The sequence below is a fragment of the Pseudopipra pipra genome, chromosome W, assembly GCF_036250125.1.
Source record: "Pseudopipra pipra isolate bDixPip1 chromosome W, bDixPip1.hap1, whole genome shotgun sequence".
Lineage (NCBI taxonomy): Eukaryota > Metazoa > Chordata > Aves > Passeriformes > Pipridae > Pseudopipra > Pseudopipra pipra.
The window spans coordinates 32,372,440-32,391,304 of NC_087580.1; the positions used below are offsets into that span (position 1 = coordinate 32,372,440).

An 18,865-nucleotide genomic window follows, 5' to 3' on the forward strand; every position below is an offset into this window, starting at 1 on the left:
AGGAACCGTCCCGCGGACCCAAGCCCTGCTCCTCGGGAGTGGCCGACCATGGCTGCTCATGGGAAGCAGAGAACAAACCCTGCTGTCTTTTGCTTTAAATAAAGTGCCTTATCTCAAACCACCAGTTGTTTTTTTTCCACCTTACTCTCTCCCCTGTCCTGCTGGGAAGGGGAGTGATAGAGCGGCTGGGAGGGCACCTGGTGTCCAGCCAAGGTCAATCCACAACACACCTGAACACTTCCAGAGACTCCACCACCTCCCTGGGCTACTTGTTCCAATGCCTGAACACTCTCTCAGTGGAAAAAGGGTTCTTTAATATCTAATATGAACCTTGCCAACGCAATTTAAAGCCATTTCCTCTCTTCCTGTCACTATAGCCTTGGCAGACCAACCCACACCCCACTAAAACCTCCTTTCAGGTCATTGCAGAGAGCAATGAGGTCCCCCCTGAGCCTCCCCTTCTCCACACTCAACAAGCCCAGTTCCCTCAGCTGTCCCTCAGCAGACATGTTTTCCAGAGCCTTCCCCAGCTCCGTTCCCTTCTCTGGACACACTCCAGCCCCTCAAGGGCCTTTTGGCACTGAGGGGCCAGAACTGGACACAGCACTCCAGCTGGGGCCTCCCCACTGCCCAGCACAGAGGGGCAATCAGTTCTCTGCTCCTGCTGGCCACACTCTTCTCCACAAAGGCCACGATGCCCCTGGCCTTCTTGCCCCCCTGGGCACACTCTGGCTCATATCCAGCCGCTGTCAAGCAGCACCCCCAAGTCCCTTCCTGCTGAGCAGCTCTCCAGCCCTTCTGTCCCCAGCCTGGAGCGTTCCAGGGGTTGTTGGGACCCAAGTGCAGGCCCTGACACTTGGCCTCATTGATCCAGCCTGTCCAGATCCCTCTGCAGAGCCTTCCTGCCCTCCAGCACATCCACACTCACACCCAGCTGGGTGCTGTCCATGACTTTACTGAGGGCACTGGACGGCCACAATTAGGTCACCCCAAAGCCTTCCCTTCTCCAGCCTCAACAATCCCAATTCTCTCAGCTTTTCCTCACAGAGAGATTTCAATAGACCTCAAGTGGCTGAAGCCTTGGGTTTGGCCATCAGGCCTTGTCCTTCACTGCTGTGGTCTTTTAATAGAGCAACAGAGAATTGCAGCAAAAAACTGAAGAGAAAAACATTGTAAAATTGTTTCAGAATTGTTGCCCTGAACCTTTGGTCGAGGTTGGGAATGGTTTGTCTCCCTTGGCAGGGAGGGTCAGTACTCTTTGTCATTCTGACATGACTGCCCAGGGCCCTGATTTTATCGTGGCCAAAATACTGGGCTTGGAAACCAAACCAGGAGCTGGTAGATAACAGCAGCTTGAAAAATGGGCTGATGCCTAATTGATGTGACAGAAGGAATGAAAGACTCGTGACAGCGAAGAAAAAAATTGGGCTTTTCAGTGCCTACCTCAGGTTAGGATCACTGCCTGTGTCTTAGTGGAGGAAGATGTTTTTGTAACTTTATTGAAACTTGTTAGTAAAATGTGCCTGAATTCCTAAGGAAACAACCACTGTGAAATCTTTAAAAACCAAATGGAGATTTCCAAAGTGTAGAAGTTGCTATTAATATTTTGGCCGTTCCTGTGGCATCTTTTTGGTGTGTGAATGACTTTGAGAACAAGAACATGTTCTTAATTATAACACATTACCAGGTCTGTTTGCTGTTAATTATTTTACAAGGCTGAGAGAAGAGTTTAAGATGAAAATTGTGGGGTTACTTGCAAAGTTTTTGGTAAAACCAATGCGGTTGAACCTGGTGGGGAAACTTGCCCTTAAATTGGTTTTGGCAGATCTCATGAGTGTCTAAGGCAGAGGCCAACCCAGCTGGAAAGAGCCTTTCAAGGGTGACTAAGATGTAACTAAATTACCTTTTTGAGAGGTGGGGAAAGCTGATGTCAGGAATTAAATTTCCTTATGTTAAGCTTAGTAAAAATATAATAATATATAAATATTAAAATTATTTTAATGGTCTTATTTATGGGGTTTTGACTGCACTCATGTTAGTACTTCTGAGTGTTTGACTGTGACAAAAATGGAAAACTTTGTGGGTTTTTTTTTTTTTTTTCATATTTTGATACCTCGGTCAAGGCACTGACATTAAAAATCATTCAAAATTTTAATTCATCTTCAAACATCACAGGAGATTTGAAATGAGGTTAATGAGAACAGTGGGGGGAAAAAACCAACCCGAGTCCAAAACCAAAACAACCCCAAAAACTGTTCATTTTCCCATTGTATTTTAAACAAGGAAGTCTGTAGAGCAGCAGAAACAGGACACGTGGGCAGGTGTGAAAGTCAGACTGGGGCTTGTTGCACTGATTCCAGTGCTCTTTGCTTCAGTGTAACTGGTCATTTTGAGATGAGACTGGGGAAACTGGGCTGCCAGGGCACAGACCACTGGCTGGCCCCACTGGTTTTTGCTGGGCAGTGGGTAATTTGTGCCTCACTTGTCAGAATCAGCCCACGGTTATCAGGGAACAGGGTAGTGGCGAATTTGGCTTTCAGACTAAAATGAGGTTAAACTTACACATATTCAAAAGAATAAATTGATGTTGGAGTGCACACACTGAAAAATGTCAGTCCTATGACCGAAGCTCTTCCCGCAGTCGGGACACTCACAGGGCTTCTCTTATCAGTGCGTCTGTTGGTGTCCGGTAGGGCACTGGTAGGGCTTCCATTACTGGTGGGTCCGTTGGTGTTGGGTCACATTAGAGCTCTGAGTGAAGCTCTTCCCACACTCCCCACACTTGTAGGGCCTCTCCCCGGAGTGGATGCGCCGGTGGGCAATGAGGTGGGAGTTCTGCTTGAAGCCCTTCCCGCAGTCGGTGCAGCGGAAGGGCCTCTCATCTGTGTGCGTCCGCTGGTGCCTTAGGAGATCTGAGCTGGTCTGAAACCTCTTCCCACATTCCAAGCACTTGTAGGGCCGTTCCCTGGTGTGGATGCGCTGGTGGGTGCGGAGGGTGGAGCTCTGCCTGAAGCTCTTCCCACATTCCCCACACATGTAGGGCTGTTCCCCAGTGTGGATGTGCTGGTGCTTGAGGAGGTCGGAGCTCTGCCTAAAGCTCTTCCCACACTCCTGACATGTGTAGGGCCGTTCCCCAGTGTGGAAACGCTGGTGTTTGTGGAGACTGGAGCTGCAGTTGAAGCTCTTCCCACATTCCCCACATATGTAGGGCCGTTCCCCAGTGTGGATGTGCTGGTGGGTGAGGAGGTGGGAGCTCTGCCTGAAGCTCTTCCCACATTCCAAGCACTTGAAGGGCTTCTCATTGCTGGGAGGCTGCTCAGGGAACACCAGCTCAGAGCTCCCCCTCAAGCTCCAGCTGCCTTCCCGGCACAGGCTGGCTCTTTCCTCCTCAGAGCACCCTGGGATGGCTTTGGAGCCCCTCCTGCGGGGGGATCTCCGGCCCTTTCCCTCCCCGCTGCCTTCCTGCGCCAGGGAGCCCTTCAAAACGGCCTCTCCCACCAGGGTCTCACGGGGGGATTTGTCCTCCGGGCTCTCCCTCCTCAGCTCGGGGCCTGGGGCAGGAAGCAAGAAGGACAGGGAGGGGATTTGCCTCCGGCCCACAGGGAAGGCCAAGGACATCCCCCCAACTCCGGCCCCGGCAGGACGGCGGCGCCAGCGGGGTTGTCCTGCAGCCGGGGCCATGCTCGGCTGACAGAGCCAGCACAACACCCGCCCAAAGGGACACTGACTGCCTCCTCACCTGCCTGGGGGGCCCAAGGCATCTTCCTCTTCCTCGCAGCCTCCTCCTCCATCCGCCCAAGCTTTGGGAAGGACAAATCCTGATGGGGGGAAAACAAGGGCTGAGCGCGTTGGCTTGGGGGTTCCTCCTGCCCAAGTCCATCTCTAGAACTCACCAGGCATCCTGTGACCATAAAAACCTCCAAAACACCAAGATTCAGCCCAGAAAAACCCAAACCACCAGCCAGATTCAGGCAAAAACCCCTTAGAAATAGCAAGAAAACCCTCACCACCCCAAACTGCAAAAAGTTGAGATTCAGCTAGAAACTACTCCAAAATATGAAGATTCAGCCCATGAAAAGGTGATGGGGACTGAATTTAACCCTCCAGCAGGAAAGTCGTTTGATTTCAAGCTCATCTTCAAGGCGCGGCGTGGGATTGGAGCCTGGGCTCTAATTAACCTCTCCTGTGCTACCAAACAGCAGGAGCTGTATGGCCAAGGGACAAACTCTGTGATCCCTGTCAGTGTCCATGGCCCCTGTCAGTGTCCTTCAGGGAAATCGGGAGGAGGAAATGAAGAAATTGGTTTGGAACTAAACCGGTGTTAACATAGGAAAAACCTCCTTCCATGGAAATAAAACGTCGTTTTTCCTGGGATGAATGAGGTCATTCAGGGATGAAGGACTGGGACGTCTGTGGACACTTGTGCTGGTTTCTTTGGACACTTGTGTTCTTCAGAGAGCCCCTGGAAACACTCTGCTGTTCACTCCCAGTGCCACCAGTGCCTGGGTCCTGTCTGCAGCAGCAGATTGCAGTGGGATGGGAGAAATGCTTTTCTGAGCCTCTGGGCTGGACACAGGCACAGCCTGACCCTGAACCCAAGGGAAACAAAGACAAATTCCACGGTTTTAGCTGGAGCAAGGCTGGGGGGGGTTTCCTGAGGGCAGCACTAACCAGACTCTTTGTGTGTGTGTGAGACAGGCAGAAGCACAAATGCCTGCACAGCCCAGAGCAGTCAGTGTGGGGCTGTGCTTGCTGCTGCAGAGACCCCCAGGGGACAAACCCAGGCAATAGTTTGGGTTTATTCCTTGCTCTGTGTCAGTGGAATAGAATGTTCCACAGGAGCTCTGTCCCCCTCTGTGGCACTCGGTGGCTCGAAGCTGAAGGGGGGGGGGGTCAAGTGCAAGGTCCCTTCTGAAGTGTGTCCCTAAGGAGGACACTTGCTTTGTTATTGCTTATTATTTGTAATATCTTATAGATCTATCATACAACACCTAAGGATGGATTCTATAGAATATGTGCCATATATATGATACAGAATATATCTGATTATTGCTTTATCTGCCTGTCCAGACAGATATTGTGTATGCAGAGAGATTGTATTTGAGGGATATGTTCCTCTCACTACCCTGTGAGCTCCACTCCCAAGGCCAGCAAATTCCTGAAGCTCCCACTTCTGTGCCCTGCAGGTTTTGGCAGATTTGCAAGAGCAGGGGAATCATTCCCTGCAGCCCCTTTGCACTGTAGGAAATGGGAGCCCTGTGCACATCCTGCTGCCTCCAGATTCCATTCTGGCTGTGGGAACGACCCTGTGGGGAGCAAAGAAATGCCTGGTTCTGCAGGAGCTGCAGATGCTCAAGGGGCAGCAGGACCAAGTCAGGGGCCTGAAGGGGGCCTGGGGGACTTTGGGGAGTGGGAGGGTCCTGAGGGAGCTGGGGAGGGGCTTTGGGGATTGGGGGTACAAACCAGGACAGACCAGGACAGACCAGGACAGACCAGTACCTCCTCACTGCTTCCCAGATCTCTCCTGGAGCTGGGCCACGTTGTCCTGGGACACCTGAGCCACCCCCCAGTGCCCTCCCAGTACAGCCCAGTGCCCCCAGTACAGCCCACTGTGTTCCTGTCCCAGGGTGCCAGGTGATCCCTCTTTGAGGGGGGTTGGAAGTGATTTGAGGGGGGGCTGTGGGAGATTTGGGGAGATCTGAGGAGTTTGGATGGGGATTTGAGGGTTTTGAGTGCCTTTAGGGAAGTTAAAAGAGGTCTTGGGGACATTGGGGGTCAGAGGTACCTATGGGGGGAGGGGATTAAAAGGAAAATGGAGGTTAGGAGACATTTGGGAGGGGTTAATGAGGCCTGGGCGGGCAGAGGAGGGGCTGCACCAACAGCAGGTGAGTCCTGAGACCCCCCCTGGTGTCCCCAAGACCCTCTTGGTGTCCCCAGTTCCTCCCTTCACACCCCGAGGCCCCCCTGGTGTCTCCAATGTTCCCAGGGACTTCCCATAGCCCTAATTCCCCCCTAGGCACCCCCAATTCCACTGTCCACAATCCCCTCCCCACTGTCCCCAAACCCCATCCCTGATGTCCCCAACCCTCCATCTCATCCCAGGAGCCCCCCCTGGACCCTCTGACCACAAAAACACCCCCCCACACACTCACAGAAAGGCCAAGGGCATCTGGGGAAACATTGGGGACAGTTGGGGGGCTTTGCAGGGCCCTGGGTGTTTACTGGGGGATACTGGGACACACTGTGGGGAACTGAGGGACACTGGGAGGGACTGGGGAGTTACTGGGAGATTACCAGGACACACGGGGAGACACTGGGAGGTTACTGGGCCATACTGGGGGTTACTGGGTGCTCACTGGAGGATCACTGGGCCATCCTGGGGGGCAGTGGGAGGTCACTGGGACACACTGGCTGGTCACTGAAAGGGTCACTGGAAAGTCACTGGGATATACTGGGGTCTAAGGATTCCCTTACCCGGATATGGTACATTTCCCCTCCCCCGGATTTTGGGGGCCATCCCTAGGACCCCTCCTCTTTGGGGCTGGGGGACCCCCTGGACCCACTGCTGGGCTTTAGGGGACCCCCCAAAATGCCCTCAAAACCCCTGAAATCCCCCCCTCGACACATCAAAACCTTCTCAAGGTCCCCTCAAATGCCCTCAGAGACCTCATCCCTCCCCAGCACCCTCCAAACCTTCTCAGTGACCCGCAAAACCCACCTGGGACCCCCCAGTCCCCTTTAGGGACCCCCCAATCCCCCTCAGAGACCCTCAAAACCGTCTAAGACCCCATAAATCCCCTAGAGACCCCAAAACTGCCTAAAAGGTCCCGCCAGGACCCCCAAACCCCCTCAGAGACCCCCAAAGCCCACCTGGCATCTCCCAAATCTCCTCAGAAACCAAAACCCCCTCAGAGACCCCCAAACCCCTTCAGGAACCTTCAACCACCCCCTGAGTCCCCTCAGGACACCGAACTCCCTCAGGGACCCCTCAAAACCTCCTCGGTTATCCCCGAACCCCCCCGCTAAACCCTCCCGAGCCCCCCCGGGGGGACTCACAGCACTCAGAGCGAACCGCAGGCCCCGCCGCCATCACCGAGTCCCGGCTGCGCGCGCACCGCGTTCAGAGAACGCCGCCGCAGCCAATCAGCGCGCGGCCACGCCCCCGCAGCCCCGCCCCCGCCCCTGCCGCGTTGGCTGCCGGGAATCGGTGATGGCGGCGGGTCGGTCGGTGAGCTCTGAGTGCAGGCGGGGGGTGCGGGAGAGCGGGGTCTGGGATCCCCTCGGGGGCTGCGGGGAGCGCGGCTGGGGGTGGAAAGGCTGGAGGGCTCGGGAGGGTTTAGCGCGGGGGGTTCGGAGGTCGGAGGACCCTCTCGGGGGCCGCGGGGCCCGGAGGCCTCCCAAGAACCCGGAAGGGTGATTCGATTGCCGAAAAAGTCCCTCGGAAAAAAAATTCGAAACCACCCAACCAAAAAAAGAATCCTAAAAAAAGGAAAAGTGAGAAAAAGGTCAGGAAAAAACTGCAAGGGCGAGGATGATTTTATTGCTTTGGTTCAGTTTTTCCTTGGTCTCCTCCTTCTCAGATTCTCTGCTCCTTTCCTTTACAGAAAGCTCTTCTGCTGTTCTGTGGCTTTGTGGTCCCTTAGGGGCTTTTAGGGGTCCCTGAGGAGGTTTTGGGTGGTCCCTGAAGGGGTTTGGGAATCCCTGAGGGAGTTTTGGAGTTTCCAAGGGAATTGGGAGGTCCTGGGGGGCTTTGGGGGAAGGTCTTTGAAGCAGTTTTTGGGGTTTCTAGAGGGATTTCAAGAGTTCCAGACGGTTTTGAGGGTCTCCGAAGGAGTTTTTGGGGTCCCTGAAAGGGCTTGGGGGGTCCCAGGTGGGTTTTGCAGGTCACTGAGAGGGTTTAGGGGATCTTGGGGGGGAGATGAGGTCTCTGAGGGGATTTGGGGTGTTTTTGAGGAGGTTTTGATGGTTCCAGCGGTGGATTTCTGAGAGGATTTCAGGGGTTTTGAGAGGATTTTGGGCGTCTCCGTGTCAGTCCTGCCTGGCCACGGCCAAATAAAACTCCTATGGTGCCATTTCTCATCCCACCATAGCATCTCTGCCAGCCCAGCGGACCAACCCCAAGGAAAGGGGATCCCAAGTCTCCCCTTGAACCCCAGAGACCCCCAAAACTCAGCACACAGAGACCCCAAAGGAAGGAGGGCCTGGGTGTCCCCTAAAGCCCAGCAGTGGGGTTCAGAGGATCTCCCAGCCCCCAGGGGAGGGGTCCTGTGGGTGCCCCCAAAAGTCCAGGGGGGAGATGTAGCAGAACCGACTAAGGGGATCCCAGTGCCCCCAGTATATCCCAATGACCTCCTACTGGCCCTCAGTATGGCCCAGTGATCCTCCAGTGAGCACCCAGTAACGCCCAGTATGGCCCAGTAACCTGCCAGTGTCCCCCCGTGTGTCCTGGTAATCCCCCATTAACCCCCCAGTCCCTCCCAGTGCCCCCCTAAAGCCCCCCAACTGTCCCCAGTGTGTCCCCAGATGCCCTTGGCCTTTCTGTTACTGTGGGGGGAGAGAGCATTTTTGTGGTCAGAGGGTCCAGGGGGGGCTCCTGGAGGGAGATGGAGGATTGGGGACATCAGGGATGGGGTTTGGGGACTGTGGGAACAATGAGGAGGGGTGTGGGGACAGTGGAATTGGGGGAATTATGGCCATGGAGAGGCCCTGGGGACATTGGAGACACCAGGGGGTCTCAGGGTGTTAAGGGGGGAATTAGGGACACCAAGAAGGTCTTGGGAACCCCAAGGGGGTATCAGGACTCACCTGCTCTTGGTGCAGCCCCTCCTCTTTCCCCCTAGACATCATTAACCCCCCCAAATGTCTCCCAACCCCCCTTTTCCTTTTAATCCCCTCCCCCTACAGATCCCTTTGACCTCCCAAGACCCCTTTTAACTCCCCTAAATGCACCCAAAGCACCCCAAAACCCCTCAAATTCCTATCCAACCACCCCCTCAAATCTCCCCTAGCCTCCCCTCAAATCCCTACTAGCCCTCACCAAAGATGGATCACCTGGCACACTGGGACAGGAACACAGTGGGCTGTACTGGGGGCACTGGGCTGTACTGGGAGGGCACTTGGGGGGCTCAGGTGTCCCAGGACAATGTGGCCCAGCTCCAGGAGAGCTCTGGGGAGCAGTGAGGAGGTACTGGTCTGTGCTGGTCTGTACTGGTCTGTCCTGGTCTGTACTGGTCTGTCCTGGTCTGTACTGGTCTGTGCTGGCTGGTACCCCCAATCCCCAAATCCCCTCCCCAGCTCCCCCAAGACCCTCCCAGACCTCAAAGCCCCCCAGGCCTCGCCATGCCCCTGACTTGGTCCTGCGTCCCTGGAGGTGTTGAAGGTGAGAGTGGATGTGGCCTCAGTGCCATGGTCTGGGAAGCACGGCGGGGTTGGATCCAGGGTTGGACTTGATGATCTCGGAGATCTTTTCCAACCCGACTGATTCTGTGGTTCTGTGATTGCCATTCCTATGGCAGCACATGCTTGAGGCTCTATCCCCAGGGTGATAGAGATGTCTGTCCGTATCTATCTCCAAGGTTAGTCTGTAAATGTGTGGTGTTAGCAAAGCAGGCTAAGTTCTGGGGTAGTTGTAGAAGGAGAAAGAAGCCCAGAGGCCAGTGCAAGCAGGCAGCCCTCAGCTTGCACCTGATGTCCCCTCCCTGCAGGTTCCTGTCCTTGAGCCCAGGCCCTGAGGTGAGGCTGAGAAGTGGCGCGGAGGTGAGCCCAGAGCTGTCCCTGAGGTGAGGCTGAGAATAAGTGCAAGGCAGAGGTGCTGCTGAGGAAGGAGAGCCCTGTGGTGGGGAAGAAGACAAAGCTGTGAATGCCCATCCCTGAGAAGGTGCTGTGTCCATCCCCTGTGTGCCAGGTGAGCTGGGGCTTTGCTGCAGAGCTGCGGGCGCTGATTTGAGCGTCTCCAAGTGCTGAGATGGTGGGCACCCAGGAACACAAACTGTGCCTGGCCACGGAGCCTGCAAGGAGGAGCAGAGACAGGGGTGGCAGTGTGTGGGGCCAGGTTGTCCCTGTGCCTTCCCCTGCAGGCCCTGGCTGTCCCTGCTGGGCCCCTGTCCATCCCCATCAGGTCCCTGCCCGTCCCCCCCGGGCTGAGCTCCCCCCAGGAAGTGCCGTGGAGCTGAAGCTGCTGCCATCCCCCCCCTGCAGCCGCTGCCCCAGGCAAGGGAGCAGCAAAGGCAGGGCCAGGAGCAGAGGCAGCAGCAGGGGAGCCCTGGGGGGGCCGGGAAGGTCTTGTGTGGGTCAGGAAAGAGGCGCTGGGCACGAGGCCGGGGCTGTGCTGAGCAGGCCCAGCCCTCACATCCCCCCAGCCAACGCCGGCTGCCCGGGGGGCTTGGGAGGGACTCCCAGCCCGTGTGCCCCACACTGAGCTGGCAGAGAGAGAGCCAAGGGACAGGGCCATGGGCAGGGCCGCGGGTGAGGGACAGGCAGGGCCATTGCAGGGCCACGGTGAGGGCACAGCCTGTGGCAGCAGAGCTGCCCAGGGCCGGGGGCAGCCGGGGGGGTTGGTACCAGGCAGAGCTGGGGCTGAGCAGAGCACGAGGCCTCTTGCAGACCCCTGGAGCAGCCTCCCACTTGCCAGCCCCACCCTGGTGGGGTAACACTGTCCCCTCCCTAAAGGACACTCCCCCAGAATTCTTCAGGGTGGGCTTTTGTGTCTATTCCTGGTTGCTGATTCCTGCTGGGGACCTGAGGGAGCCTCTGCAATCCCATCCATGGGGCACAATCTCCTCTCCAGAGCTTGACTCACTGCAGCCTGTGCAGGGAAATCTGTGCTGGCAGCTGCATCCTGAGCCCCAGGGCAGTTTGTATCCCCGAGTGCTGATCCATCCTGGGGACCCAAGGGATCCTCTGCCATTCCATCCATACAGCAGGAGTCACCCTCCTGCCTTTGACTCCCTGCAGAGGAACAAGTGCCCTCTCTCTGTTTGGGAGAAGCCAGATGCTGCCCCTGGGCCATCAGAAGTGGTGCTGAAGCCTCTTTCAGCCCAGCTCCCGGTGCAGTTTTCTCATCCCCTCACTGAGTCCCCGCTCCCCCAGTCGGCACTGACCAACCACGGTGTTTGGCACACGTGGTTTGGTGGTTTGGAGAAACAGCCCCGAACTAGTAGGGGGCCAGAGAACCTCGAGGAAAAGCCCTGGAGAGTTTTAAGTTACACTACAGTAATACAGCTTTTGATTAACATATAGCAACTCAATCAAGTCCCCATGAAATGACCTCACTTCCCTCATCCTCCCAATTAAACACCTTTTTCTGAGCTGAATCTTCATATTTTGGAGTATTTTTTGGCTGAATCTTAACTTTTTGCAGTTTAGGGGGAGGGGTTCATCCTTCTGTTTCTGAGGGGTTTTTTGCCTGAATCTCGGTGGTTTGGGTTTTTCTGGGTTGAATCTTGGTGTTTTGGAGGTTTTTATGATCACAGGATGCCGGGTGAGTTCTAGAGATGGACTTGGGCAGGAGGAACCCCCAAGCCAATGCGCTCAGCCCTTGTTTTCCCCCCATCAGGATTTGTCCTTCCCAAAGCTTGGTCGGATGGAGGAGGAGGCTGCGAGGAAGAGGAAGATGCCTTGGGCCCCCCAGGCAGGTGAGGAGGAAGTCAGTGTCCCTTTGGGCGGGTGTTGTGCTGGCTCTGTCAGCCGAGCATGGCCCCGGCTGCAGGACAACCCCGCTGGCGCCGCCGTCCTGCCGGGGCCGGAGTTGGGGGGATGTCCTTGGCCTTCCCTGTGGGCCGGAGGCAAATCCCCTCCCTGTCCTTCTTGCTTCCTGCCCCAGGCCCCGAGCTGAGGACGGAGAGCCCGGAGGACAAATCCCCCCGTGAGACCCTGGTGGGAGAGGCCGTTTTGAAGGGCTCCACGGTGCAGGAAGGCAGCGGGGAGGAAAAGGGCTGGAGATCCCCCTGCAGGAGGGGCTCCAAAGCCATCCCAGGGTGCTCTGAGGAGGAAAGAGCCAGCCTGTGCCAGGAAGGCAGCTGGAGCTTGAGCCAGAGCTCTGACCTGGTGGTCCCTGAGCAGCCTCCCAGCAGAGAGAAGCCCTTCAGGTGCTTGGAATGTGGGAAGAGCTTCAGTCAGAGCTCTCACGTGCTCCGACACCAGGACATGCACACTGGGGCACGTCCCTACACGTGTGGAGAATGTGGGAAGAGCTTCAGCCAGAACTACCACCTCCGCACCCACCAGCGCATCCACAGCGGGGAACGGCCCTACAAGTGTGAGGAATGTGGGAAGAGCTTCAGCCGGAGGTACCACCTCCGCACCCACCAGCGCATCCACAGTGGGGAACGGCCGTACACATGTGAGGAATGTGGGAAGAGCTTCAACCGGAGCTTTCACCTTCGTTCCCACCAGCACATCCACACTGGAGAATGTCCTTACACGTGTAGGGAATGTGGGAAGAGCTTCAGTCACAGCTCCACCCTCCGCAAACACCATCGCATGCACACTGGGGAACGGCCCTACAAGTGCTTGGAATGTGGGAAGAGGTTTGCAACCAGGGGGAATCTCTACACGCATGAGCGGACGCACACGGATGAGAGGCCCTTCTGCTGCACCGACTGCGGGAAACGGTTCAAGGAGAAATCCCATCTTGTCACCCACCGGCGCATCCATACAAGTGTGGGGAGTGTGGGAAGAGATTCACCCAGATTGGTGTCTTGACCAAACACCAACGGACCCACCAGTAAGAGAAGCCCTACCAGTGCCCCGACTGCAGGAAGAGCTTCGGCCGCTGCTTCCACCCCTAATGAAGCCCCTGGTGTTGAGGCAACCCCTGGAGTCCAGTGACTGTCAGTCCATCCCTTTTGACCACAAAGGGCCAGTCCCCTTTAACAGAGGCACGTTCTTCCAACAGAACCCTTCTTGGGGGGTGTGTGGAGATTCCTGCCTTGGCTGGGGACCCCCCAAGGTCACTGCTGGAGGTTGAGAGCAGAGATCTCTTCACAAGCATTGGTCTGTGGGAGTCCCATCCATCTCCAATTAAGAATTATTGCTTTGTGCCAGCTGGAGTAGAATTGCTTCAACAATTGCTTTAGTGTAGAACACTGTCCTATCTTATCCTGTACTCCTGGTAGTTTTAGTGTTTCTATTGTGCAGTAAATAATTCTGATGAAGATTTTTTGTCTGGTCATTTGGAACCCTAAATAAATCAATAGATTTGATTTGCCATCATTAAAACCTTGGGGACAAAAGTGGTTCACTTACACCTCTCTAATTTCTCTAAACTGAAACTGTTGTTTCAGTTGTCCCAAGGCTGAGATTGGATCCAGCAGCCTCCAGAACCCCAGAGTAAGTTGGGAGCTCAGGGGGGCCACCACCCATTGCCAACTCCCCTGTGCCCAAAGACCCCCATGGGGCCATCAGGCCTGCCAGACCACCTCCCCTTTTCCACCCTTCTCCCTGTTCCTCCCACTTTCCCATTGTCCCCTCAGTCTCCAATTTTCCACCTGAACAGTTTTGGGGGCCCAACCCCCACTTTTTGCCCCCTCTCCTGTGGCTGCTGAAGGAGAAAATGAGGCTGCACACACAGAGTTCCATTTTGGGACTTGTCCTCCCATCTTTCCGGCGTCTCCCTATCATTGGGGTTCCTTTGGAAACAGTGCCTGGGCTTTGTCTTTTAGTCCACTTGAATTCCCATCATGGCCCCAAAGCAGTGCCCTGATCCCACACATCCCCCTCCCCTCATGTGCTGGCTGTGTTCAGCCACCAGAGAAAAACACAGGCTACCATGCAGAGTGTTCCAAGTGGTTTCCACTTTGGCAAACAGCACTCTCTGGATGGAAAACACCAGTCAAGGCCAAAACACTCCTTTTGGGTCCTGATTAACTGAATGCAGCTGCTGCTGCCTTCACTTGTTCCCACAAAAATTCTCAGGGTTCTTTTGGTTTAAGGAGGCCCCACATGTCCCAATGGCCCCTTGATTCCATGAGCTTCCATAGTCTCCAAAGATTCCTTTAGTTCCATGAGGCCCTGCAGTCCCAAAATGCCCTTTGGATTCTCAGAGATTTCCCATTGTCCCAGGGTCCCTTGTGCTTCAGAAGGAGCTGCAGTGGGACAGTGGCCCCTTGGTTCCGTGAGCTCTGCAGTGTTCCAGGAATCCTTGGGTTCCAGGAGAGCCTGCAGTTTCACAAGGACCACTGGAATGCAGGAGGTTCTGCAGGGTCCCAATGGCCCCTGGATTCTGTGAGGTTCAGAAATATCTCCAGGCTCCCTTGGTTCCAGGAGGACACACATGTCAGCAGGAACCCTTGGTTCCAGGAGGCTCGACAGTGTCCCAGAATTCCTTTGATTTCATGAGGCCCTGGATTGTCCCAATGGACTCCTGATTCCATCAGCCCCCTCAATGTCACAATGGTCCCTTGGTTCCATGAGTTTCCGCAGTGTCCCAGGATTCCTTTTGTTCCATGGGGAGCTGCAGTGTCACAATGGGCCCTGAATTCCAGGAGTTTTTCCAGGGCGACAGTGCTGCCTTGATTCCGTGAAATTCCTCAGTGTCCCAGGGCTCCTTTGACTCCAGAAGGCCTGCAGTGTCCCAATGGTCCTTGGTTCCATGAGGTTCCACCATGTCCTTGCTGGAACATGCGTGGCTGTGATGCTGCCCCACCTGCAGAGCTGCCTCCAACTCTGGGCTCCAGCCCAGGAAGGACATGGACCTGTTGGAGCGAGTGCAGAGGGGAGCAGCAAGAGGATCAGAGGGATGGAGCAGCTCTGCTGTGAGGAAAGGCTGAGAGAATTGGGTTTGTTGAGACTGGGGAAGAGAAGGCTTTGGGGTGACCTAATTGTGGCCTTGCAGTGCCTGAAGGGAGCCAACAAGAAAGATGGAGAGAGACTTTGGACAAGGGCCTGGAGTGACAGGACAAGGGGCAGTGGCTTCACACGGATAGAGGGGAGGGCTGGAGGAGACAATAGGAAGGAATTCTTTCCTTTGAGGGTCCTGAGATTCTCTTTAAGTCCCCTCCCAAGCCAAAGCATTCCATGGTTGTGGGACTGGTGGGTGAGGTGGTGGTTGGAGCCGTCTGGGGCACAGGGACCCAAAATGAGTTTTCCATTGTGGGGGAAGGAAGGAGGGGGCAGCAGAACTGACCCCTTGGACACCTGGCAGGCAGGCTTTGGCTGGAAGCTGGTGATGGGGAGCTGAGAGAAGCCCCCACAATGCAGGAGGAAATGGTCAGTGACCTGCTCTGCCAATGAGACCCCCCCAAGTGCCTGGGCCCACATGGGATGCAGCCAAGAGTCCTGAGGGAGCTGGAGAAAGAGCTGGCCAAGCCACTCTCACTCATTCCCCAGCAGTGCTGCACAACTGCACAAGTCCCAGCTGACTGGCAACAAGCAAACGGGATGCCCATGCACAGGAAGGGCCAAAAGGAGCATCTGGGCAACTCCTGGCCTGTCCCATTGACCTCAGGACCGGGGAAGTCCATGCAGCAGATCCTCCTCAGTGCCATCCCATGGCAGGGGCAGGACAACCAGGGGATCAGGCCCAGCCAGCGTGGGGTTGGGAAAGGCAGGTCCTGCCTGACCAACCTCATCTCCTTCTCTGACAAAGGACCCGCTCAGCAGCTGAGGGAAAGGCTGGGATGTGTCTCTGTGGAATTCCAGAAAGCCTTTGGCACCATCTCCCCCACCATCTCCTGCACAAACTGGCTGCTCATGGCTTGCCCGGGGAACTGTTTGCTGGGTGACAAAGTGTCTGATGGGCCAGGGAGTGGTGGGGAATGGAAGGAAATCCAGGTGGGGCTGGTCACTAGTGGGGTTCCCAAGGGCTCAGGGTTGGGGCTGCTCCTGTTTAACATCGTTCTGGGTGGCCTGGGCCAGGGGATCGAGTGCCCCCTCAGGAAAATCGTGGACAACACCATGTTGGGTGTGAGTGTGGATGTGCTGGAGGGCAGGAAGGCTCTGCAGAGGGATCTGGACAGGCTGGATCAAGAAGACCAAGTGTCAGGGCCTGCACTTGGCTCCCAACAACCCCCTGGAATGCTCCAGGCTGGGGGCAGAGGGGCTGGAGAGCTGCTCAGCAGGAAGGGACTTGGGGGTGCTGCTTGACAGGGACTGGATATGAGGCAGAGTGTGCCCAGGGGGGCAAGAAGGCCAAGGGCATCGTGGCCTTTGTGGAGAAGAGTGTGGCCAGCAGGAGCAGAGAACTGATTGCCCCTCTGTGCTGGGCACTGGGGAGGCCCCACCTGTAGTGCTGTGTCCAGTTCTGACCCCTCAGTGCCAAAAGGCCCTTGAGGGGCTGGAGCGTGTCCAGAGAAGGGAACGGAGCTGGGGAAGGCTCTGGAAAACATGTCTGCTGAGGGACGGCTGAGGGAACTGGGCTTGTTGAGTGTGGAGAAGGGGAGGCTCAGGGGGGACCTCATTGCTCTCTGCAATGACCTGAAAGGAGGTTTTAGTGGGTGTGGGAGTTGGTCTCTTCTGCAAAGCCTTTAGTGACAGGAAGAGAGGAAACGGCCTAAAGTTGCATCAGATGAGGCTTAGATTAGATATTCAAAAACACTTTTTCCACTGAGAGAGTGTTCAGGCGTTGGAACAAGTAGCCCAGGGAGGTGGTGGAGTCTCTGGAAGTGTTCAGGTGTGTGGTGGGTTGACCTTGCCTGGACACCAGGTACCCTCCCAGCTGCTCTATCACTCTCCTTCCCAACAGGACATGGGAGAGAGTAAGGTGGGAAAAACAAAATAGTGGGTTGGGATAAGGCAGTTTATTTAAAGCAAAAAACAGAACAAAGCTTATGCACACAGAAGCCAAAGACAGCAGGGTTTGTTCTCTGCTTCCCATGAGCAGCCATGGTCGGCCACTCCCGAGGAGCAGGGCTTGGGTCCGCGGGACGGTTCCTCAGCAGGCAGCCATGAGACAATGAATGCCCCCCTCCTGCTCCCTGCCTCAGCTTTTAGAGCTGAGCTGACCTCCCATGGTCTGCAATGTCCCTTGGGTCAGTTGGGCTCAGCTGGCCTACTTGGGTCCCCTGCCAGGCTCTTGCCCTCAGCTAAGGAAGGAATGTCCCAGGGTTGGTGCTGTGCTCAGCAGTGGCCAAAACACTGGAGTGTTCTCAACCCCCTTCCAGCTGCCAATGCCAAGCCCAGCCCTGGGAGGGCTGCTGTGGGGAACTGAACTGCAGCTCAGCCAGACCCAACCCAAATATCTATGGCACATATTCTATAGAATCCATCCTTAGGTGTTGTATGATAGATCTGTAAGATATTACAAATAATAAGCAATAATAAGGCAAGTGTCCTCCTTAGGGACACAACCCCCCCCAAAACTACTGGCTGGGTTTGTTCCCTGGGGGTCTCTGCAGCAGCAAGCACAGCCCCACACTGACTGCTCTGGGCTGTGCAGGCATTTGTGGTTCTGCCTGTCTCACACACCCCCCCAACCTTTGATGGATCTGGATGTCACTGGATGTGATGTCACAGGGACGATGTGATGTCACAGGGGAGGATGTGATGTCATATGATGGATGTGACATCATAGAGATGTGATGTCACAGAAAGGATGTGATGTCATATGATGGATGTGACATCATAGGGATGATGTGACATCATAGGGAGGATGTGATGTCACAGGAAGGATGTGATGTCACAGGAAGGATGTGATGTCACAGGAAGGATGTGATGTCACAGGGAGGATTTGATGTCACGGGGAGGATTTGATGTCAGAGGGGAGGATGTGATATCAAAGGAGAGGTGTGATGTCATATGATGGTTGTGACGTCTTAGGGGAGATGTGATGTCACAATGGAGGTGTGATGTCAGAGGGGAGCTGTGATGTCACGGGGAAGATGTGATGTCATGGGGAGATGTGATGTCACATGAGAGCTGTGATGTCACAGGGGAGGATGTGATATCACAGGAGAGATGTGATGTCATGTGATGACTGTGACGTCATGAGGGAGATGTGATGACACAGGAAAGATGTGATGTCACAGGGGAGCTGTGATGTCACAGGAGAGCTGCTTAAACCAACCACCATGCTATGAAGTTAGCAGTCTATTAGAAGATTGCAGGCATGATGTGAGCTGGGGCCTATGAGGGGACTGGACACTTTCTTTGCTTTTCAACACAGGGCCCTTCTTCCATGAGGCTCAGCACCCCATGCACTGTTATTTATAATCTTGTGTGGACTCGTAAACTAAGAGGTTTCCTTCATATGTTGCAGTAGTTAGAGAGGAGAGAGAGAGATTCAAAACAATCCTTGCCACTTGCTATAAAACCACTGGGACAAAACATATATAAACAACACCCATCTCCATGAAAGACAATAAAAACATAATATCAATAACTATAGTATTGTCTGGCAACCTGACAGCAGTATTCAAACTATACAAGCAATCCACCCTTTCAAAGCCTTTCCAGTCTGGATATGATACAGAATTTTGAGTTTGTTTTTCAAATTTTAGCTAATTCATAATACAAATTCAATTATATTATAACCCTCTATACTGGAGAAAAATGCAAGTTTTGACTCTAACTCTGATCCTCGCCCACCAGCAATACAACACCACATACAGAAAGAATAAGTTAAAACACATTGTTGGTGACAGAGACTTTCTTAACTGTGGAATAGTAGATTCAGGGATCTATTAGGGCAAGAGGCCTGCTATATAAGAAAGAAAAAAACAATGCATTTTGTTCTTCAAGATGCATGGCCTGCATTGAATGGCTAATGCATGGCTGTAGTTATTGTTCTGATTAATACAAAGATGACAAAAGCAATTAGAAGAGTTTCTCTCATTTACTGTGTTCTGCATCATCTTCTCAGTCTCGGGCTTGGCTCACCAGAGCCACAGACTGGCTCCTCTTATTCATGAGAATTACTAATGATAGATTG

General features: G+C 54.7%; 1 protein-coding gene and 1 pseudogene across 1 annotated transcript; one reads left to right on the plus strand and one right to left on the minus strand.

Annotated features, from left to right (window-relative positions):
• LOC135404975 (zinc finger protein 91-like) overlaps positions 1 to 18,865 on the plus strand; it is a 193,377-nt pseudogene that overhangs the window by 123,520 nt on the left and 50,992 nt on the right.
• LOC135404588 (zinc finger protein 239-like) lies at positions 2,713 to 3,740 on the minus strand. The gene has a single exon (XM_064639322.1). It carries the CDS (start codon positions 3,679 to 3,681, stop codon positions 2,713 to 2,715), a length of 969 nt encoding a protein of 322 aa, XP_064495392.1. The 5' UTR covers positions 3,682 to 3,740.

What these genes read in the sequence shown, in the direction of transcription:
- LOC135404588 (XM_064639322.1), bottom strand. Translation starts at nt 3,681, where the DNA reads ATGGCCCCGGCTGCAGGACAACCCCGCTGGCGCCGCCGTCCTGCCGGG.